The sequence below is a fragment of the Phocoena sinus genome, chromosome 2, assembly GCF_008692025.1.
Source record: "Phocoena sinus isolate mPhoSin1 chromosome 2, mPhoSin1.pri, whole genome shotgun sequence".
Taxonomy (NCBI): domain Eukaryota; kingdom Metazoa; phylum Chordata; class Mammalia; order Artiodactyla; family Phocoenidae; genus Phocoena; species Phocoena sinus.
In genome coordinates, this window is record NC_045764.1 from 57312803 (window position 1) to 57336604 (window position 23802).

The 23802-nt window shown below is 41.2% G+C and overlaps 1 protein-coding gene across 1 annotated transcript in view; it reads right to left on the reverse strand.

Annotated features, from left to right (window-relative positions):
• The window catches only part of CHRNA7 (cholinergic receptor nicotinic alpha 7 subunit), a 124919-nt gene extending 113650 nt beyond the window's left edge, over positions 1–11269 (reverse strand). The window contains exons 1-2 of the mRNA XM_032623156.1: positions 11163–11269; positions 10750–10889 (exon numbers count right to left, since the gene is read on the reverse strand). Coding sequence (XP_032479047.1) covers positions 10750–10889; positions 11163–11208 — 186 coding nt within the window. The 5' untranslated portion in view covers positions 11209–11269. The remainder of the gene's footprint in view (positions 1–10749; positions 10890–11162) is intronic.
• Between the last annotated feature and the right edge of the window lie 12533 nt (positions 11270–23802).

Below are 23802 nucleotides of genomic sequence, written 5' to 3' on the forward strand. Positions count from 1 at the left end.
GATGAGAAAGCACAGGATACTGGCCCCAGAGAGCTGAGGTACATATCAAAGGAATGATTTCAGTGACCCCAGACTCTCGCATCTTCCCATACATAGAAAAGCACTGAATTCCTTAACTTGAGATGTCTGGTTTTCTTTAATTAACAGTAATCTTCTGATGTTCTGACCACTTGGTCTTTGTTGCAAAAACTCCCATATACCCTGGCTCCTCCCTTCCCTCTTCAGAGACAAGACGTCGCTCAGAGCTACCTGAGAGGCTGCCTCCCGGGCCTAAGTCCTCAGTTCTGTCCACCAAATAAAACATAATTCTCAACTTTTAGCTTGTGCATTTTTTTCAGTCGACAGGTATAAACTTCCCAAAACAAAGAGAATGGGAATGGGGCCATAAAAAGACAAGGTATTTCAATACACTACAGGAAGAGAACACACACACAGACGGAGGTTTGGTAACTGCAAAAGCAGATGAAGGAAGCCCGGTGCTGAACACTGGGGAGGGGCTTCAGGATGGAGGTAGCAGGTCTGCCACGTAGAAACCCACAGAGTTCAGAAGTGCCCTGAGTCTGGAGGAGGGCAGGGAGTATGGAGTGGAGCTGTCACAGGTGAATTCAGAGAAAGCTTTGTCAACTCCCTTCTGACAATAATGAGCAACCAGGTTTCTCCTCACTCCACGGAGTGAAAACTCAAACAAACTGATCTGATCAGTGAGCGCTGTACAGTACAATATGGTAGCCACTCCAAAACGTGGCTCGAGTCGTGGATGTGTGGCCAGTGCTGTGAGCCTAACACACAGGATTTCCATAGCTTAGCTCTGCCCTCCCCTAAAAGCATTAACTAGCTCATTAACATTTTTTATGTTTGCTACCCATTGCAACTTTAATAATTTAGGAATACTAGGCTAAGTAAGATACTTATTAAAATTAATGTTCCCTGCACCATTTTCCTTTTTAAATGTGACCACCAGAAAATCTAAAATCACATCTGGAGCTGATATTACATTTCCATTGGACAGCCCTGAATTAGGGAACAAAGAAGCTAATGAAGAAGAGAAACTAACACAGTAATGTGAAGCAATTATACTCCAATAAAGATCTATTTAAAAAAAAGAGGTGCCTTGAAGCAAAGCATTCAGTCCTTGAGCATTTAGGGTCCTCAAAAATGTAACAGCCCCCATCTGATATAGCACTTCTATCAATGTTTCTGTTCCCAATTTAAAAATAGGAAGAGAATACTAAGAATCAGAAGGCACTTTAGGAAGTCTTGCCAAACAAATAGTAGAAATAAACGGAAAGACAAATAAGCAAAATTAAAAGAAAGGCAGAAAAGTAACCCTACCCTAGAAGAAATAACATTGTTTGGTTTAAAACAAATGAACTACAAAAATAAAGAAGGAAAGGACAACCCTCCAAGCGGTATCCTCAAAGAAAGAGGGGCAAATGTACAAAGGACAGAGGGAACAGCAAAAGGAGGACACAGAGGACGGACAGCGTGACCAAAGACATCGGGAAAGGAAGGTACAATAAGGTTTGGTGAAGAAAATAAAAAGGGAGAGCATCTCAGCTTGACCCCAGATCAGCTGACAACAGGAACACTCAACTGAATGGCATGGAAGCCACAGCACTAAACCCACACAGAAGGAAACAGGGGCTTAGAAAAATGGTTTTGCAGAGAACGGTGCTTACACTGTCACAGAGGGCTGCATTTTTTTTTCTTTTTAAGTTGAATCAAGCCAACTTTAAATTACAAAGAAATTAAATATGGCTAAAGTATGGAATGTACATGTTAACAACATGGAGATGGAAGGACTTCGAGAGAAGTAGGGACAGAACGGGAGTGATTACAGAAAAGGAAAACTGAATTCCGGGTGACAGAAATAACAAGAAGCTTTAAGACTGTTTTTTTTATTTTTCACCAAGTTAGTTTGTAGATATAGTTAAGATTACTCTTAATTTTTTATTGAGGTAACTTTTTAAAATTTATTTTATTGAAGTATAGTTGATTTACAATGTTGTATTAGTTTCTGCTATACAACAAAGTGATTCAGTTATACATATACATTCTTTTTCATATTCTTTTCCATTATGGTTTATCACAGGATATTGAATATAGCTCCCTGTGCTATACAGTAGGACCTTGTTATTTATCCATTCTATATGTTATAGTTTGCATCTGCTAATCCCAAATTCCCAATCCATCCCTCTGCCAACCCCTCTTCCCCTTAGCAACGACAAGTCTGTTCTCTATGTCTGCGAGTCTGTTTCTCTTTCTAGATATGTTTGTGTCATATTTTAGATTTCACATATAATTGATATCACAATATTGGTTTATGACATCATATAAGTTTGACCTATACCTTACATTTCAACTTCTGTACACACTGCAGCATGCTTACCACCAGAAGGTTAATTTCCATCTGTCACCATCCTGTTGATGCCCTTAACCCGTTTTGCCCTTCTGAAGATGCAAAAGTGAGCAGTGGAAGAAGTGAGAACAGAGGTTAAGAGAGGAGGTGGGGAGAGCTGTGAATGAGCCAAGTTCATATCTGTCATAGCAGGAATTCACAGAAAATGGGTAAAGTTGATCAATCCAGGAAGAGGACTATAAACAGAGTATTAAAATAGGAGTCATAATCAGAAACAGAGGCAGCTGAAAGTCTCTGGGAAATGGTCAGCAATGGGAAATGTGGAGAGGGCCCAGGACTTTTCAGAAATCCTTTATTGTTGGCTCTGTAAATGCTGTGTGTGCCCTGCTGACATTTATTTGTGAGTGTGTGTGTTCCAGTAAGACTTTATTTACAAAAACAGGCAGTGGGCAGATTTTTAATCTGTGGGCTAGTTTGTAATCCCTGCTTTATTCATTTTTACTACTTTGCATCTGCTAACCCCAAACTCCCAATCCATCCCTCCCCTACCCCCTCCTTGGCAACCACAAGTCTGTTTTCTATGTCTGTGAGTCTCTTTCTGTTTTGTAGATAGGTTCATTTGTGTCATATTAAAAATGTCATAGCCCCTACATTTTCTCCGTATTATGCACACGCTAAATAACTGAAATGTCCATTTGGGGGCAGACACAGTGGATAATACAATGTCTAAATGTGAGAAAGTTCACCAATTGTGCAGTCATTACACTAACAACCCTTAAATTATCCTTGAAAACCAAAGTAATCATCAGTCGAGATTTCCACGTGAAGGTAAAACAACAACAAAAAGCCCGTAAAAGCAAATATATAGGAAAGTATCTTCATGAGCTTGAGGAAGGGTAAGACTTTCTAAAGATAACATAAGCCCTAAACATAGAAGAAACGAATTACAAAATTAGGCAATTAAGAATTTCTGTTCATCAAAAGATCCATTTATCTGTAAGCATATGCTACTTCAATTAAAAGTTTACAAAAGAGGGAAAGAACATGAAGAGTGAAAAGACCAGCCAAAGAGTCAAAGAAAATACTTGCAAAAATATTTTACAAAGGGCTCATGTCCATAATACAGAAAAACTCATACAAATACCAATAAGGAAAAAACAAAACCATACACACACACACACAACACACACAAAGATAAAAATAGGCAAGAGATATGAATAAACACTTTGTAACACTTTGTCAGAGAAGATGATATCCAAGTGGAAAATTAACAAATGAAAATGTCCTCGACTTTATTGGTAATCAGGAAACTGCTAATTAAAATCACAAGGAAGTATCACTCCCCACCCACCAGAATGGTAAATTTAAAAGACTAAAATCCAAAGTGTGGGTGATTATGTAGAACAAGAAGAATTTTTCAGACGCTGCTGGTGAGAATGTTAATTGGTATAATCATTTTGAAAAGGGTTTGGCTTCATCTGGAAAAGTTAAAGATATGGCATCCTATGGCCTGGCTAGTCCCCTCCTATATATATACATACGTGATAGAAATACAAATACATGTGCATCAAAAGACATGAGCAATTAGAATATTCATGGCAGTGTCCTTCAGAAGACAAAAGCTAGAAACAACTTAAATCTCCACCAACAGAATAACAAATCATGTTATATCCACTTGATAAAAATGAATAAACTGGAGCAACAGGCAAGAACTTGGGTGACTCTCACAAAAATAAAAGCGAGTAAAAGAAAACAAAAGAATACATATTGTGTGCTGTGTGATTCCACTTGTATAAAGTTCTGGAGAAGGGCAAAACTAAACCCTTGCACTTGATTTCATGTTAATGGTTTTCCAGTGGGAAAAAAGGGGGGAAGAGCCATCTTGGGTGGTGGTTACCTGCGTGGGTTCACTGTGATAATTCACCAAGTTGGTTTTGATATTGTGCTACACGGTGGATACATATTACACTGCAATTCAAAGTTGAAAATGACTTCAAAAATGAAATCTGCCTAAGAGCTAGCCAGCATGTTAAAGGTTACTGCAAATGTCAATAAAACATCTTACAAAAAAACAGTGAATAAATGAATGTTTCCAGAACAGTGATTTCAATTGTAAATGTTATCAATTTGAGTTTAATCAATCAGTGAGCAGCCTCGGATTAATTTGCTTAATCTGAGCCCCTCCATATGACACACTGTATGTGTGAGCTTCTGAAGACGGCTGCAGTAGAGTAGTAGAAAACCATTTTACGATTCTAACGTTTCAAAACACCTGGAACTCAACCTGACCACTTGCCTTCTCTCCACAAAATAAAGCAAACACATTTATTCTTGCTCAGACACAACCTCTTTTACCCCAAGACAGCAATCTTTACTGACAATTTGCCCTCAGTGATCCCAGAATAAATTTTCCACCCTGGGAGTCATCTCACAGGTGGCACTCATTAACCACAGCCGCCACAATGTTCCCCCACCACCCCCACCCCGTTCTGCCCACTGCCACCTGCAGGGGGGATGGGTCAGCTCCTCCTTCTACTACCTGACTACCTGACTCAGAGCATGGAGTCAGCCCTGTGTCCAGGCCTCTCCCACAGCCTACTCCCCTGCAGGATTTTAAACAATTCCTTAATTTCATGTTAGTTTCAGCCAATTATTTGGCTCTCTGGGAGCTATGACTCCATGGCTTTTGCTGTAACTTCTAGCTTTTTCTCTTGGAAACTTAAGCATATTATGTGATGTCTTATGATATCCAAAAACATATTCAAAAAGGAGAGATAAGAGTAATAGGTGTGTGTGTGTGTGTTTATATACAAATAAATGTGCACATGCAAACTTTTTTACAATGGTTTTGGTTTTTACTTTGAGGGCTCTTTTTGCTAAAACAGTTTATAGCTAATGTAGAGTGGGAATAAGGAAATCACTGAAATAAAGAGCATGGGATCAGAAAGTTCCAAATTACTTTCGTCTTCTCTAAGAAGTAAAACACTACCTAATCCTGATAAATCAATAAGGGAGCAGAGATTTTCACTGGTATCTCTTCATGACAAGACCACTTCTCTTCCTTTAACATCATGTCGAGGATGAATCAGGAGCTCTGAGAGAACTGAGCCTTTGGGGAATATCTTCAGGGGTAGACTTGAAAGGCAACATTTACAAGAAAGCTTCCTTTATTAAAAGTGCCCATAATCCCCAGCCTGAAAAGCTAAAAGAATTTTGTACGTTTATGTTCCAGAGCCATAAAGAGGTTTAAGAGGGATACAATTTCTACCTTAATAAATCTGGATCAATTACAAAGGTGCATGGTAAACAAGTTTTAATTTAGAATTTCAGTTCTGCTACCAGCAATGATGAACAAGGTAGTTCTCACCAGCCCTCCGGTGAGAATAATTAGAAAAATGCAATGATCATGTGCATGAAGGCACCAGATAACTAGCAGGGCAATGATGAACAGCAGGGCCAAGGTCCAGAAAAGGGAAGTTTAGGAAAATAACAGGATCTGGGGCCATTTTTCCAGAGCCATGTGATGATTTCTAAAGCAACACCTACAATGCCAAAAGTTTAAACAGATCTTGGCAGACTCAACAGCTAGCAGGACAAATAGGGGTGCAGGGTCCACAGAATAGAAGGAAGACCCTGCTAAATTCTCTATTTGCACACCCTAAAACATATATGCAAAATTCAGAAACTAACCAGCCCTCACAGGAACGGAAGCCCAGGTCCTCCTCTACTCAGTCACTAACTAGATTAAGGTGATTTGTGCTTGCTGGTAGCTATAGCCTGTGTGTTGGTCAGAAGCAAACATAAAACTGGAGGGAGGTAGTGTGAAGATCTTCAAATTATCTCTGTGATTTTTCACATACAATATCTGGGACAAAATTTAAAAGCATCCAGGCTTAGAAGTAACATCATGTATCAATTCAATAAATACTTTATGAGAGATTTCTAAAATAAAAATAGGAACAGGGATTGAATATGCAGTGATGGTGAGAGTTATGTAATAGTGGGGAAATAACACAATTTTGTTTTAAAACTCAGTTTATTACTTGGCCTATTTATGTCACTTTAAAAGTAATGCCTGCTAATATTGATTAAGGCACCATAATGGTGTTATGCTATTTCAATTTTTAAATATTTCTCTAAACACCCCAAAACACAGAGAAAAGACAGCCTGAACTGCACCAGAAGGCCTTGAGTGATGGTGATTTGGGTGATTTTCCCCCCTGCAGTCCTTTTTTTGTTTAGTTTGATTTCTTGCACAAAACACGTATCTGTAGCTATAAGAAATACCATTTATAAAAACATTATTAGGATAATTACATAACGGCACCTTGGGTTTTCTTCACAGACTGTCTTCAAGGTGTGCAATTTTTACAGCAAATATTTGGTAATATTAAGTTAGAGTTGTAGCATTTTACATAGTGAACAGTAAATATAAAATCATAAGTCTGACAAACCAGAGCAGAGGCCAAGGGATTTCAGATAACACACAAGCCCTCAGATACTGGGCTCCACACCCATGCCTGCCCTCTGCAGTAGCAAACCCCAAATGCACAACCACTTTGTTCTGCTGTCTTGTGACTAAAGCTTCTAAAAAGTTGACTCTGCAATCCCAAATGTACAAAAGAACAAAAATCATCCATGCATCATTATATATTATACATTTCCATATAATTTTGTGTTGATTCCTAGTATTCATTTTAAATACCTTGCCTTCTGGCCACGCTTTCATAACTGTACACATTTATTTTATGCAAATCAACACTCGGAATGGCCTTCAGATATACGTGTACAGGTGAATGACTAAATGGCATGCACAAAGGAGAAATATTCTGGAAACTGTTGGTAGTTTAAGAACCTTACACTTGCATCACTTCAAAATGATTTCTTAGGTATTATCTCATTCCCAGCCCAGATACAAGCCCATGAAGTAAATTAATAATCACCGTAAGTCAGAGTATGCATTTAGGTACTTCCACTCAATACATTTATCTATATACCTACATGAAGTTCACATACACAGTTATATATCATAGATAGTATACCCAAAATGCCTCTGGAATCTGTCCACATCTCCACATTCCCACAGTGACCATTCTAGTTTCGACCTCTTCATCCTTTGCCTACACTTTCTCTTGTCTTTAATCTGTCCCACACATACACTGCCCTCAGCATCCTCGATCTAAACACAGATCTAGTAACATCCCTCCTCTTGATTGAAAATCCACCACCCCTTCCCATGCTTCACCTCGTGCCTCACCAAGGGGGCCTGGTAAAACTATCCCTCTAAAAACACAGGCTTTGTCTTTAGAAATTTATGCACATTTTTTTCATTCTAGTCTATAATTTATACTTGTTGGATTGAATACAAATATAATGGTTTGGACTGTTTCCATTTCTAGGAAAATACGCAATGGCAAGCTGGTCTTGCAGCTTCACAAATCCTCTAGCACACCACCACCTCCACCTCATGTCCTGGGAGATACCCAGGCGAGGGTCCAGGGCAAAATGTAAACTCTGCAGAGCCACTTGACACACCTCACGTTCAACACCTCTTCTGTCTATGGTATGAACTCACCTCAGCCCTCCCACCAAAAGATAACCCTATCCTTGCAAGGTGTGTTTCTAGAACATCATTCTTACAAAAGGGTACCTAAGAGAAAGTTAGTAGTTTTGTTAGTATGATATCCCTCCTTTAAAAAATTCTCAATACACATAGCACATTCAAGTTTCTGAAAACTTTTTCAGCAAAACCCGCAGCAAAGATCAACTGGGAGCCAGTGTTACACAGAACACACCTTGTTGAGGGTGTGCTGTCCTCACCCCACTCTCATCTTTCCTCACCCTGTTCGTCTCACCTGGAAAGCCTTTCTTATTTTCTCCAACTGGCAAACTTCTACTCACCTTTAGAAATCTAATTCCTAGCCACCCTGGCTGGAAGTAAATATTTCCTACTATGTATGTCTGTACCACTTTACAGACATTTGTGTTCAATTACACGTGATGTAATCTTGGATTTACACGTCAGTCTCCCTAGATAGACTGTGAATTCTAGAAGTAGAAATAATCCCTTAACCATGTATAAGTTCCCAGAATCTAGCGAAGTCCACAAGTCCTTCAATAAGTATGTGTGGAATAAGTTGATAAACAGGTAAATGATCTTCCATGAAAATAAGATATGTAGAATCACACATTATCTCCCTATTACTCCCGCCAGGAAAGCTCTGCTGGCAGAAAGGGCAACAATAACAAGATTTGGGAGAAAAAATGTTCTCTAGAACAGCCCAGTCAGAATGGGCAAAGGACCCCTGGAACAAAATTTGTAAAGAGAACCTGACAACAGTTAGGGCTCTGCCACATGAATCACTTATGAGTCACTGTATCTCTGTCCAGGATCCCAAGAGTCTGGCTGGAAAGCCCTGGCTCTGCTTCAAAACCAGACAGAGCCAAGTCCTGCTGGAATACAAATGTTTGCATATTTCATTACTTCTAATAGACTTCTTCTTCACCCAGGATCTCAGGATAGTTACATTCAATCAGTTACACTCAGGCAGTTTAAATAAATTAAGCTGACTTCTTTCTGCAAAAGAAGTTACAGATTCTAAAGGAGGCAGGAGATGCAAAGGGCTTGCAAGGCAAATGTGGACGTTCCACACAGCCCTGCCTCTAACCAATGAGCAACCCTGAGCAAGAGACCACACCTTTCTAGGCACTGACATCCCAACCCTTGAGTTGAGTAGCTACATAAGGAAGATCAAGCAAACCTTCAGTGAATCACCAGTGTGTGGCAAGCACCTTCTCTTATTTAATCCTCTCAAGACCCTGTGAAGTGGGTATTACTATTCTCATTTACACATGAGGAAACAGGGCTTAGAAAGGTAAAGTAATTTGCTCAAGGCCACTCCATGAGCTCACAGGATTGCTGGGCTGGGAAGTCAAGTGCATTCCCTGCTAGATCCACAGTGAGAACAATGTATTAACTGGAAAATACAGACTCAGGATGTTTAAGAAACTTTCCTCAGAACAACCAGCCAGAAACGAGCAGAGCCAGAACCTACCAAAGGTCCCAAGCACAAATCCTGAGCTCTCTGAAGTAACAGAGAAGCTGCTCCATAAAGCACTTGCCTCCCCAAATGCCGCAGGCCTGTGCTGCTCCAAAGCCCCTGTAACTCCATTTCTCCACCATGGCTCCGCTTAACACCGGGGCAGCTTTCCCAGCCCCTCTTCCCCTAACCCCATATCTCCATCCTTTCCCCTTTCCTGCAGCCCAAGCTCTGTAAACAGGAATTTTTGCCCTGGTAACCCACGAGACAGCACTTGTCTGCCTTTACAGTCCTCCTCTGTGATAACCTGCCCACGTCATCACACGCACATTCAATATTTTGAAGCATAGGGTCTATCTGTAGAAGGAAGTACATATTTAACACAGGTGTCATGTGGGAAAGCAAGCCATTCATCACAGCAATTTAACTAGGTTAAGTGATGCAACATACATCAGTGTAAGGGAACGGGCACTCTTTATTTTCAGGACAATGAAATCTTACCTGTCTTTTTACACCTCTGGAGGCTCTTAGCACTTTCTACCTATTGTAGCTATTCTCACACCCCCTTCCCACCACATTCTTCCCTCCCTGAAACAGCGTCACACCTGTACACTTCTCCAGAGCACAGTCCAATGAATGCCTTGTACAGGCTAGACACTGAAACCCATTTATAATGACTTAAACACTTTTGTAAACTATTTATATCGTATGAGGATGTGCCAACTGAATATCCAATATCCATATTTAATATGTGACAACTGAATATCCAAAGCAGTCTAGAAGAGCGAAAGAACAAACTTACCCAGATATTACACAGATCTGCCAATTGAAGTGCGCAAGCCCGTGGGGCTGAAAGCAGCTGCCTGAAGGAGCAGACAAGTGTATCCCGGTGGCGGAGCTTTGCTCATCCTCAGAGCAAGACAACCCGCACTACCCTCACCAGGAAGGCAAAGAATGCCCATTACTGGAATTGGGGAGGGGGTCTAAATGCTCAGAGTTGGCCCTTTGCCTGGACAGATGAACCAGCTGCAAAGCCCAGGGCCAGGCCTCTACCCAGAGAAGGTGCATACCACGGGCAGCAGAAAAGCCTAGAAATGTCTAAATTGACTCCAAATGTCGGACTGCATGCCAATACTTATACCATAAGGGGTACTAATACGCGATCATTCGGAGCTGTTCTTGAGGATTCCCGGCTCGGGACGGAGATACTTTCGTCCTGAGTTTCTAAACCGAGGGCAAGGCAGGTCTGAAGTACCCGTGCACAGGTGGCCGGGGCGCGCGCCAGGCTCCTCCCAGGCGACCGGGGAAACCGAGGCACGCGGTGGCGGGCAGGGCCGGGCCGGGACTCACCACGTCCATGATCTGCAGAAGGCTCAGAGAAAAGTAGACGGTGAGCGGCTGCGAGTCGTTGGCCACGGGCCTCTCCAAAGGGTTGTAGTTCTTGACCAGGTCCTTGTAGAGCTTCCTCTGGAACTCGCCTTGCAGGGACACTTCAGGAGAGGAGAGAAGAGCCGGGCGGGATGCTCAAGGAAGGCCAAAGGGGATGCGCCCCGCGCCCCCTGCCCGCACCCCAGGCCGCCCAAGCAGCGCAGCCCATACGAGCAGGGCTCGCCTTCACCCGGCACCGCCGACAGCGACCCCCGCCGCCCCCGGCGGGAGCGAACCCCCAAACCCGGGCCCGGCGCGGGGCGCCCCAAGCCACCCGGGATGCGCCCGGGATCCCGCGGACGAAGAGTGGAGGGCTGGGAGACCAGCGGCTTTACCGTGCGGGAGCGACGCGGCCAGCACCAGGCACAGTAAGCGGCGCATTTTGGGGCCAGAGCTGCGCGTCTCGGAAGTCAGCCCGGGCCTGCGCCTGCGGCCGCAGAGCCGCTTCTCGCGGTTCGGCTCGCGCGCCTTTAAAGAGCCGAGCACGCGCCCCCGCCCCGGCCACCCCCGCGCGCCTCTCCACGTGACGAGCCCCGCCCCCGCCCCCCCGCGACCCTCCCACCCGTCCCTTCTGGCCCACCCCACCACCCGCCGGCCCTAGGGCGGCTAGGCGGCCGCAGTGGGGGACAGTAGCTCGAGCGCTCCCGGGGAGGTGCGCCCCCGCCCCGCCTCTGTCTCCACCAAGCGGTCCCCGCGCTCCAGAGGCTGTGCAAGGCCGGGCTCCGCCGGTCCCTTCTGTCCTTTGTCCCCACTCCGCTCGCTGATGCTCTCAAAAGCTGCGCCGGGTCGGTGGGAGAACGCCGGGCCCCTCAAGGGTCCGTTTCTCCAGGGCCCTTCCTACCCCCCGCCGGGGCGGGGTGCAGCGCCCGGGAACCGGGCTCCCACAGGTTCGCGACTCCCTCCAAGGAGATGAGACAGACCTGAGACAGGCCCCTCCTACCTCCCGCCGGTCGTGGATGTTCTTTCAGCATCCATTTGCTGGGCATCACCAGCTTGCTTCTCAGCCAGTTCTGGAGGTGCCAAGAGGAGAGGCGAAGTCCGCCAGGGAGGCGTTCTACAAGGAGGAGACTGCAAAAGTGTGTGATGGAATTCCCAGTGTATATCCTCTTTATATCTCGTTCTCTTTTAAAGGCGATTGAGAATGTTGAAAAGTTAACTCCCCACGGCTTGCCAGAAGGACAGTCAAAACTTGGTGGTGTGATCTAGGCATTGTTTTTTTTTTTCTGAGGCCGAGAGAATTAATTGCCAAGAAGAAGCTCAGAGCAGACACCAGGCCAAGGGGTCAGGGGCTTAGTTACATCCTGGATATTGAGGAGGGGTCATGGTTCTGGAAGAGGATGGGAGAGAGAATGCTGACGAGGGCCTTCAAAAGTGGTGTGTAGACACTGTCCCCTTTGCTCTCAGCAAGCATGTTGCAGAAGACTGAGTGCAGAGGGGTTCCCTGTGCCCACTTAGGGGGCTCTGCAGCTCACTTTCGTCAGGCCCCAGAGAATCTGAGCTCCACCAGGATCTGAGATCGCTGTGGACCAGCAGAGGCAATGCCCACATCTCTGAACTGCATAAGGCCCAGGATTCCTGGATGGCACCAAAACCTAAGGAAAGGCTTACCAAAATGTGACTGCCCTTGAATTTACCCCAGCAGCAGTAAAGGGCAACCAAGGCAGTTATTTGATATGGAAAAACAAAGAATTATGTCAGCCTTGCAATGAAGTGTCCTGTAGCAAATTCACACACGTTAACTGATGCACATATAAATAAATTATCAGTATAGGCTTTGATAACTGCAACATGATCCTAGAAGAAGGAAGGATTCATTCTTTCTGGAGAAGGGTTCATAGAAGAGGTGACTGCTGACCTGGGCTTGCCTCAAAGGAGGGGTTTGCCAGGAGACGGGAGCACCAGAGTAGGGATTCCTGGTGAGCAGACCGGCATGCTCATCACTTCATCTGGCTCCTGAGTTCCACACCATCTGGGGCCGTCTGGATACACACGGAGCCAGCATATAGTGAAGGAATGAACTACACGGTATTGGCCACTGGCAAAAAGGGAGTCAGACAAGGAAAATAAAACCCAACAACAGACTAGAGGAGACATAAGAAGCATCAGTTGGAAGATTCCCACTAGCACACCACCTCCACTGGTCCTATGAATGCAGCACCCACTCTCCTACACGTTTCCTGAAGGTACCTTCAAGCCGTGCCTTCCATCCTAGAGGTATATGAGCCCAGAGGGGCCAAGGGACTTCATATATGTGCATATGGTCATGGGGATCACATTTCTGAAAGTATAACTACTTCCTTGCCTCCCTTGTACCCCATAATATCAGAAACCTCAAATTAAAGCATTTTCCAGTGGGACAACAGGTCAGTAAGTACAGATCTACCTTGACTTACAGCGGGGTTACATCTTGATAAACCCATCATAAGTTGAAAATATTTTAAGTCGAAAATGCACTGAATACAACCTAACCTACCAAACATCAAAGCTTAACCTTGCCTACCTTGAATGTGCTCAGAAGCCGTGCATCAGCCTACAGTTGGGCAAAATCATCTAAGACAAAGCACTTTATAATGAAGTGTTGAATATCTCATGTAGCTTATTGTGACACTGTACTGAAAGTAAAAAACAGAATGGTGGTATCAGTTGTTTATCCTTGTCGTGATCGTGTGGCTGACTGGGGGCTGTGCTCACAGTTGCTGCCCAGCATCACGAGAATATGGTACCACATACTGCTAGCTTGGGAAAAGACAAAAATGCCAACTTTGAAGTACAGTTTCTTCTGAATGCATATTTTCACAGCATCATGATGTCAAAAAATCATAGGTTGAACCGTCTTAAATTGGGGACCGTCTGTATTGGTTTATGCCCCTGTTCTCTGCTAGGTGCCTGGAGCAGCAACAAGAATAATCCACTCACTCAGTTGACAATTTAGAGCCAATGTGAGTGTGGAAAATAAATTCCAGTCTGTGCTGTGCCAATAAGTAGGTCTGTGAGTTTGGCTATACAAGCAGACCTCGTTTTATTGCACTTCACAGATATGATGTTTTTTTTTACAAAGTGAAGGTTTGCAGCAACTCTGTAGTGAGCAAGTTTATTGACGTCATTTTTCCAATTTGCTCACTTCATGCCTCTGGGTCACATTTTGGTAGTTCTCATATTTCAAACTTTTCCATTAAAATTATGTTCTTTATGGTGATCTATGGCTGATCTTTGACGTTACTATTGTAGTTGTTCTGGGACACCACAGACCACACCCATATAAGATGGCAGACTTAATCAGTAAAGGTTGTGTGTTCTGACTGCTCCACTGACTGGCTGTTCCCCTGTCTCTCTCCCTCTCCTAGGGCCTCCCTACTCACCGAGACACAACAGTATTGAAATTAGGCCAATTAATACCCTCCAGTGGCCTCTAAGTGCTCAAGCGAAAGGAAGAATTGTACGTATCTCATTTTAATCAAACACTAAAAATGATTAAGCATAGTGAGGAAGACATGTTGAAAACCAAGATAGGCTGATAACTAGAACTCTTGCACCAAACAGCCAAGTTGTGAATTCAAAAGAAAAGTTCTTGAAGGAAATTGAAAGTGCTACTCCAGTCAACACATGGATGATAAGAACGTGAAACAGCCTTCTTATTGATATGGAGAAAGTTTTAGTGGTCTGGATAGAATATAAAACGAGCCACAACATTCCCTTAAGCCAAAGTCTAACCCAGAGGAAGACCCTAACTCTCTTCAATTTTGTGAAGGCTGAGAGAGATGAGGAAGCTGCAGAAGAAATGTCTGAAGCTAGCAGAAGTTGGTTCATGAGGTTTAAGGAAAGAAGCCATCTCCATAACAGAGGTGCAAGGTGAAGCAGCAAGTGCTGATGTAGGAGCTGCAGCAAGTTATCCAGAAGATCTAGCTAAGATAATACCATTTGTTTGAAAATGGTATTAGAAGTGAACATCTGAACACTATACAAAAGATTTTCAATGTAGATGAAACAGCATTCTGTTGGAAGAAGATGCCATCCAGGACTTTCATAGCTAGAGAGGAGAACTCAATGCCTGGCTTCCAAGCTTCAAAGCACAGGCTGACTGTCTTGTTAGGGGCTAATGCAGCTGGTAACTTGAAGTTGAAGCCAATGCCATTTGCCATTCTGAAAATCCTAGGACCCTAAGAATTATGCTAAATCTGCTCTTCCTATGCTCTCGATGAAACAACAAAGCCTGGATGACAACACATCTGTTTACAACATGGTTTACTGAATATTTTAAGCCCTCCGTTGAGACATACTGATGAGAAAAAAAAAAAAAATCCCTTTCAAAATGTTACTGCTCATTGACAATGCACGTAATCACCCAAGAGCCCTGATGGAGCTGGACAGTGAGATTAATGTTGCTTTCATGCCTGCTAACACAACATTCATTCTGTGGCCCATGAATCAAAGAGTACTTTCAACTTTAATGTCATTATTGAAGAAATACATTTTGCAAGGCTGCAGCTACCATAGATAGTGATTCCTCTGCTGGATCTGGGCAAAGTAAATTGAAACCTTCTAGAAAGGATTCACCATTCTAGATGCTATTAAGAACACTTGTGATTCATGGGAAGAGGTCAAAATATCAACATTAACAAAAATTTGGCAGAAGTTGATTCCATCTCTGATGAATGACTTTGAGGGGTTCAAGTCTTCAGTGGGGGAAGTAACTGCAGATTACTTAGAAAGAGAACTAGACTTAGAAGTTGAGCCTGAAGATGTGACTGAATTGCTGCAATATCATGATAAAACTTTAATGGATGAGGAGTTGCTTCTTATGAATGAGCAAAGAAAGTGGTTTCTTGAGATGGAAACTACTCCTGGTGAAGATGCTGTGAAGATTGTTGAAATGCCAACAAAGGATTTAGAATGTTGCATAAACTTAGTTGATAAAGCAGTGGCAGGGTTTGAGAGGATTGACTCCAATTTTGAAAGAAGTTCTAATGTGGGTAAAATGCTATTAAACAGCATGGCATGCTACAGAGAATTTATCCCACGAAGGCAAAATACTCATCACCACATTAACAGGCTAATAAAAAATATCATGTCAACAAAATATACTGACATAATAAAATTCAATGTGTTGTGTAAAATCCAATGCTCATTCAGGACTAAAAGATAAACAACAAACCTAGGTTTGAAGAAAACGATCTTAACCTTATCAAGTGTGCCTTATAAAAAGCCTACAGCAAGTGTCATGTTTTTGTTCTGAATAAATTTTTATTTTTAGAATAATTTTAGCTTTCCAAAAAAGCTGTGGAGATGTACAGAGAATTCTTATATACTTAATACCCAGGATCCACTATTGTTAACATCTAACATCAGTATGTTATATTTTTCCAACTAAAGAAAGAATATGAATACATTATTATTAACTAAAGACCACACTTTATTCAGATTTTCTTAGTTTTTGCCCACTATCTTTCTGTTCCAGGATCCCATCCAGGACACCACATCACATTAGATGTCATGTCTCCTTGGGCTCCTCTTGGCTGTGATAGATTCTCAGCCATGCCGGTTTATTGGTAATCTTGATAGTTTTGCGGAGTACCTGTCAGGTATTTTGTAGAAAGTCCTTCAGTTTGGGTTTATCAGATGTTTACTCAGTATTAGACTGAGGATGTGGGTTTTGGGGAGGAAGACCACAGAGGTAAAGTGCCATTCTCATCACATCTTATCAAGGGTACATACTGTTAACATGACTTATCACTGCTCATGTTGACCTTGATCAATTGTGTTGATGTAGTGTTTGTCAGATTTCTCCTTTGTGAAGTTCCTCTTTTTTTAAAATTGTGAACTGATATATGTCAGAGATAGTATAGGTATCCTTTAATTTTACTTTATATTAATTTTGGACCATGCCACGCAGCATGCAGCATCTTAGTTCCCTGACCAGGGATCAAGTGGAAGTGTGGAGTCTTAACCACTGGACCACCAGGGAAGTACCCTGAAGTTCCTCTTTTGTACCTCCCTCACTGTCCTGTGGTCTTTGGAAGGATGGCAAAATGTGCAGCTCACATTTAAGGAGTGGGGAGTTATACTCTATCTACTAAAATATTTACATACATTTTAAATACTCCTTAAAGTATTTACATAAATTATCTCAAATTATTCTTCTTAGGAGATTCATCTCTCTTCCCACATTTATTTATGCATTCAGTCATTTATGTCAGTGTAGATTCATGGACATTTACTTTCTACTTTGGGTTCTAATCCCTTGACTTTATTTTATTGCCCATATTCTTCCAGCTTTGGTCATTGGGAGCTCTTTCAGTTGGCTCCTGTGTTGCTTTGATACCCTCCCTTGTGGGTTGTCTTTGAGCACCTGCATTCTTTCTAGCACTACGAGATTCTCCAGACTTGTAATATTTCTGGCCCCAGTCCTAGAATCAGCCATTTCTCCAAGGATCCCTAGTTCCTTTTGTTTGAAAATGGTATTAGAAGTGAACATCTGAATCCTGGGTGTGCTTGTTGCTACTGGGGGAGGTTGCTTCTAGGACCTCTGGAGTTTTCAGAGGAAGGAGATGTATGTTTATATAACCCATGTATATATGCACAAACCCATCTATATCCATATTAAACTCCACATAAGTCCACACTGAATTCTCCAACTATAATGCAACGTGGACCATCTTAGCCCCCTCCCCCTTGCTTGTGGTAACCCCCATCTCCTACAGTGAGAAACCTGTCTCGTACCATTGCATCTATTTACTTACTGGTTGAACTTCAGTATGCATCTATAAATGTTTCAGAATTCTTTTTTTTTTTAACATCTTTATTGGAGTATAATTGCTTTACAATGGTGTATTATTTCCTGCTTTATAACAAAGTGAATCAGCTATATATACACATATGTTCCCATATCTCTTCCCTCTTGCGTCTCCCTATCCCACCCCTCCAGGTGGTCACAAAGCACGGAGCTGATCTCCCTGTTCTTAGCCTGTACCCTTGGGGGATGTACATGTGCTTTGCCGAATGGAGTACTGTGCTTATGTAGTCTTTTTTGCCTTTAAGTCTCCATTCATTTCCAAAGTTACTTAGGTCAGTACATTTTCCCTCAACCCCCTTCACTGAGGTTAATTTAGATATTTCTGATACTGTTAGATATTTTTGTCACAGTCAACATTCCATCATGGGATTCCCCTGAATCCCAAAGTGATTTTTTAAAAATTTGCATCAAGTGAAGCTCATTCTTCTTGCTATAAAGTTCTGTGGATTTTTAAAAAGCATAATGTCATACTGATTTTGGAAGCACGCAGCAGTAAGCGGCAGCTGGAAGCAAGATCTTATTTCCCTGACCGGGAGTCCTAACTGCTAGACCACAGAGACCAGCTGCTAGGGCCTAAACCCCAAGTTCTTGCCTGCCTTGTCAAGAATGAATTCAGGTGAGGAGGCAGAAGGTAAAGAGAAAAGTAAACATTTATTGGAAAAGCAAAGTGCATGTGGAAAGACGCACAGGCAAACTCAGAAAGAGAGCCATGCCTTTGGGAAGTTTAAATCCTTTATAAGGGGTCAGCCTTCCGGGTCTTTGTCTTCTTCTTGGCCAACCGTATTATTTTGACCCTATGGCTAATTTGTCTCTGGACTCTCCCCTGGGTGCTCACGCAACCCTCAGTCGAGATGGATTTCATCGCAAAGGCCTCTGGGAGGGACAATGGCAAGACTTATTATGGTCTGGCATCCCTTGCCTTTTTGACCCCGTGAAACCTTTTGTGCATGTGTAGTGTCTCTCTTGCCCCAAGGTTGGGAAATGTATGACCTCTTGATCTTTTAACAGGGTTTAGCTCCTCTCTGTCCCGGCCATAAAAGTGTCAAATGTCCAGTTATCTACCCTATTCCTGTTGTTGTTTCTTAATCAAAGTTCAGATCTCGAAATACAGACAGGAATCTGGTCATAAATATGTAGTCCGGACCCTGTTTGTCTCTTGCTTCAGGAAATGTAAACAGGGGGCTGATAATGAATGTCCAGCCTGGAGCCCATCTTCTTCTCACCCCAGGAAGTGTGAACAAGAGGCCAGTTGTAACTGTCCAGCCTGGAGCCCATCTATCTCCTGCCTCAATATCTCTACCATTAAAATATTATACAGGATAGTTTCTCTGTCCTATAAACTCCCCTGTGCTTTACCTATTTATCTCTCTCTTCCCAAATCCCTGGAAACCACGGATACATTTATCATCATTATAGTTTTGTCTTTTCCACAATGTCATATAAATGGAATCATGTAGTATGTAGCCTTTTAAGACTGGTTTCTTTCATGTAGCAATATACTTTTAAGATTCATCCATGTTTTTGCATGGCTTGATAACTTATTTCTTTTCATTGCTGAATACTATTCCATTCCATATATGTAACATAGTTTATTTACCCATTCGTCTATTGAAGGGCATTTTGATTACTTCCAGTTTGGGATAATGTTTTTTTAACTTTTGGGTTTTTTTTTTTTTTTTGGCTGTGCTGGTTCTTAGTTGTGGGGCGTGGGCTCTTCGTTGGGGCACGCAGGCTTCTCTCTAATTGTGGTATGCGGGTTTTCTCTCTCTAGTTGTGGTGCACGGGCTCCAGATTGCGCGGGCTCTGTAGTTATGGTGCACGGGGCCCAGGGCACATGGGCTCTGTAGTTTGCGGCACATGGGCTCTCTTGTTGAGGCATCCGAACTCGGTAGCTGTGGTGCGCAGGCTTAGTTGCCCGGGCATGTGGGATCTTAGTTCCCCGACCAGATATTGAAGCCACATCCCCTGCATTGGAAGGCAGATTCTTTAGCACTGGACTGCCAAGGAAGTCCCTTAGGGTAATTATTAATAAAGCTGTAATTAACATTCAAGTACAGATTTGTGTGTGTGTGTGAGTGTACATAAAGTTTCAAATCATTGGATAAATACCTAGAAATGTGATTGACTATCATAGGATGATTGACTATCATAGGATCAGACTATGTTTAGTGTGTTAGTTTCCTAGGGCTGACATAACAAAGAACCACAAACAGAATTGCTTAAACAATAAACATTTACTGTCTCACAATTCTGGAGACTAACAGCCTGATTATCAAAGTGTTGGCAAGAGTTGGTTCCTTCTGAGAGCTGTGAGGGAGAATCTATTCTATTTCTCTCCTAACTTCTGGTGGTTTGCTGGCAATCTTTGGCGTTCCCTGGCATGTGGGAGCATGACCCTGATCTCTGCCTTCGTCCCTGCATGGTGGCCTGTCTCTGTGTACATGTCTCTGAATTTCCTTTTCTCAAGAACACTAATCATATTGGATTAGGGGCCCATCATACTCCAGTATAACTAATACTGGAGTATTATAGCTCCAGTATACAACTCCAGTATAACTATATATCTGCAATGACCCTATTTCCAAATAATGTCATATTCTGAGGTACTGGAGTTTAGGACTTCAGCATGAGATGGGGGCTGGGGGAATTCAACCCATAACATTTTTTAGTTTTTTAAAATATTTTAAAAAACATTTTAGTTTTTTAAGAATTTGCCAAATTATCTTCCCAACTGGCTGTACCATTTTGCATTCCCATCCAGAAATCAGAAGAGTCCCTGTTGCATTATATCCTTGCCAACAATCAGTATTAACCATTTTTTGTAAATTTGCCATTCTAAGAGTGGTACTTCATTCTTGTTTTAATTTGTCTTTTTCTAATGACAAATGATGTTAAGTCTCTTTTTATATGCCTGTTTACCATGTATATATCTTGTTTGGTGAGGTGTCCGTTTAGATCTTTTGCCCATTTTTAAATTCAGTTTTTTGTTTTCTTAATGTTAAGATTTAAATATCAATAGTCTTTGTATATTTTGCCTAGATGTCCTTTATCAGACATGTGATTTGTAAATGTTTTCTCCCTATTGGTCGATTGTCTTTTCATTCACTTAACAATGTTCATTGCAGAGCAAAAGGTTTAATTTTAATAAGATCCAGATTATTAATGTTTTTTTTCCATGGATTGAGCTTGTGGTGTGTATCTAAAAGAGACCAAACCTAAGGTCACATAGTTTTTTTCCTATAATTTTATAGTTTTCTCCTATAGCTTGCTGAGGTTTTATTTGGGATTACATTGAATCTATGGATCAAATTGGGAAGAATGGGAACCTTAAAAATATTGATTCTTCCAATTCATGAACATGGAATATTTCTCCATTTATTTAGACCTTCTTTGATTTCTCTCATTGATGTTCTATAGTTTTCTGCATAACATATTTTGTTAGATGCATACCAAAGCACATCATTTCTTTTGGTGCTGTTATAAATGGTTTTGCTTTTTGAAATTTAAATTCCAATTGCTGTATATAGGAAAGCAGTTTACTTTGGTATATAGACTTTACATCCTGCACTCTTGCTATACTCATTTAATTAGTTAACAAGTTTTGTGGGGGTGTTTTTTGTGTGTATGGATTCTTTGGTGTGTTCTACATAAACAATCGTATTATCTGAGAATAAAGATAGTTTTATTTTATCCTTTCCAATCTGTATACCATTTATTTCTTCTTCTTGTATTCCAGGATGATAATAAATAGAAGTGGTGAGAGTGGACATCCTTGCCTTCTTCCTGGAAAGAAGGAAAAGAGTTTAGTTCTCACCATTAAATATGATATTAGTTGTAGGTTTTTTATACATTCACTTGATTTGAGTATGAATGGGTATCTAATTTCATGAAACCCTTTTTCTGCATTGATTGATTTTTTCTTTTAATTTCTCTGTTGCCTTATTAATTATACTATTTTGCATTTATTAAGTGTTTGTTCTAGGAATTACAATATGCTTCATTAACTTATGACTGTCTACTGTGGTAATTGTACTACCTCTGTAAAATGTAAAATCTTTTAACAGTAAAATTCTATTTAACCTCTCCTATTCTTTGTATAATTATTATCATATATTTTACAACTACATGGGTAATAAACCCCACCTCATAATGTTATTAATTTTGTATTTAAACAGAGTTGAATTTTTTTAAAATTAAGATTAATATCTATAAAAGTACTGAATCACTATGCTGTACACCTGAAACTAATATAATATTGTAAATAAACTATACTTCAATTAAAAACATAAGATTAGGAAAAGGGTAATTTTTTAGAATTAACGTTTACTATTTGTGGAGCTCATTATATTTTCATATCCAAGTTTCCATCTCATATCCTGCACCCTGTAGAACTTCCTTTTAGAACTTCTTCTTATAGAACAGATCTGCTGGCAACAAATGTGCTTATATATGTTAGTTTCCTTGCCACCATTCTACATACCACTGAGGCTCTGCTTATTTTGTTTACAATCTGTTTTCTCTCTGTTCTTGAGGTGGGATTACTTCTATTCATCTGTCCTTAAATTCCATAATCCTTTCCTCTGAAGACTCCAATCTGGTGTTTAAGCCTATCTGGTGAAATTTTTCATATACTTTTACTTCTAGATTTTATATTTGTTAGTTTTTGTGGTTTTAATTTCACTCCTGGTGTTCCCAGTTTGATCATTCCTTGTGAACATATTTTTATTATGTTTTTAAAAAACTCAAAATAGTTGCTTTAATGTCTATGTCTGTTAATTCCTACATCTGGGTCATTGTGGATTCTGTTTCTATTGACTGTCTTTTTTTTTTTTTTCCTTAACTATGGGCCTCATTTTTTTCTGCTTCGTCATGTGTCTAGTCATTTTTTAATGTATGCTGAACATCACAGATGGTACATAGTAGGGAATGCTTTAAAGAGTACTGAGTCATGTTCTGGTAGGCAGTTATTAATAGGTACTGTTCTAGTCCTGCCCAACTTGGCTTTACACTTTTTTGGGTGTATTATTTTGGTTACAAACTTAGTCCAGGGCCTAGCCCTCACTCTAGGGCGTGATCTTTAATCCTAGGCCTTGGCTTTTCTGGAATCTTGAATGAATAACCATGGTGCTCAGCAAGATATCTCCACTCTGGTTGGTCTAAAACATCAACATCACTTAGCACAATATTTGGCATCTCTATTCAGGTTTTATCCCCATAACAGGCAATCTCTCTTAGGCCTTGTTGCGGGGGTGTGGCTTTTGCTTTTGCTTTTTTTATGTATGTGCAGCCCAGTTCTTGGCCAAAAGCTCATGGTTAATTCATAACTTTCTAAACCACCACCCTTTACATTACACCCTCCTCTTGGGTATCCTAACACAAATTCCAGCCACTTTTTTCAGCCTAGAAATCCCACCTTTGCCTCCTCAGCTCAGCAACACCAGTTTGCTCTGCTTGGGTGCCATCTCTCCACCCAAGGTCCCAAAATTTCCCTCAGGCAAAAAGCAAAGGGGAGGGCAGGGCTCCCTTTTTTCCTTTTTATTGTGGGATCACAGTCCTATACTGCCTGTTGTCAAACATCTAAAAACAGTTGCCTGATATATTTCATCCAGCTTTATAGTTGTTTACAGTGGAAGGTACTCTTTCATGGTGTGAAGCAGATAACTTCCCTACCTATAACATTTAGAAGTATTTAATATTCTGTACTTTTTTTTCTATCCTTTTTTTTTCTTTTTTATTGAAGTATAGTTGATTTACAATGTTGTGTTAGTTTCAGGGGTGCAGCAAAGTGATTCAGTTATACATACATATATATCTTTTTTTTTCAGATTCTTTTCCCTTATAAGTTATTATAAAATATTAAGTATAGTTCCTTGCGATATACAGTAGGTCCTCGTTGTTTATCTATTTTATATATCTGCTAATCCCAAACTCCTAGTTTATCCCTCTCCTTTCCCATTTGGTAACCATAAGTTTGTTTTCTATGTCTGTAGGTCTATTTCTGTTTTTTATATAAATTCACTTGCATCATTTTCTTGTAGATTCCACATATAAGCGATATCATATGATATTTATCTTTCTCCATCTGGCTTACTTCACTTAGTATGATAATCTCTAGGTCCATCTATGTTGCTGCAAATGGCATTATTTCATTCTTTTTATGGCTGAGCAATATTCCATTGTACATA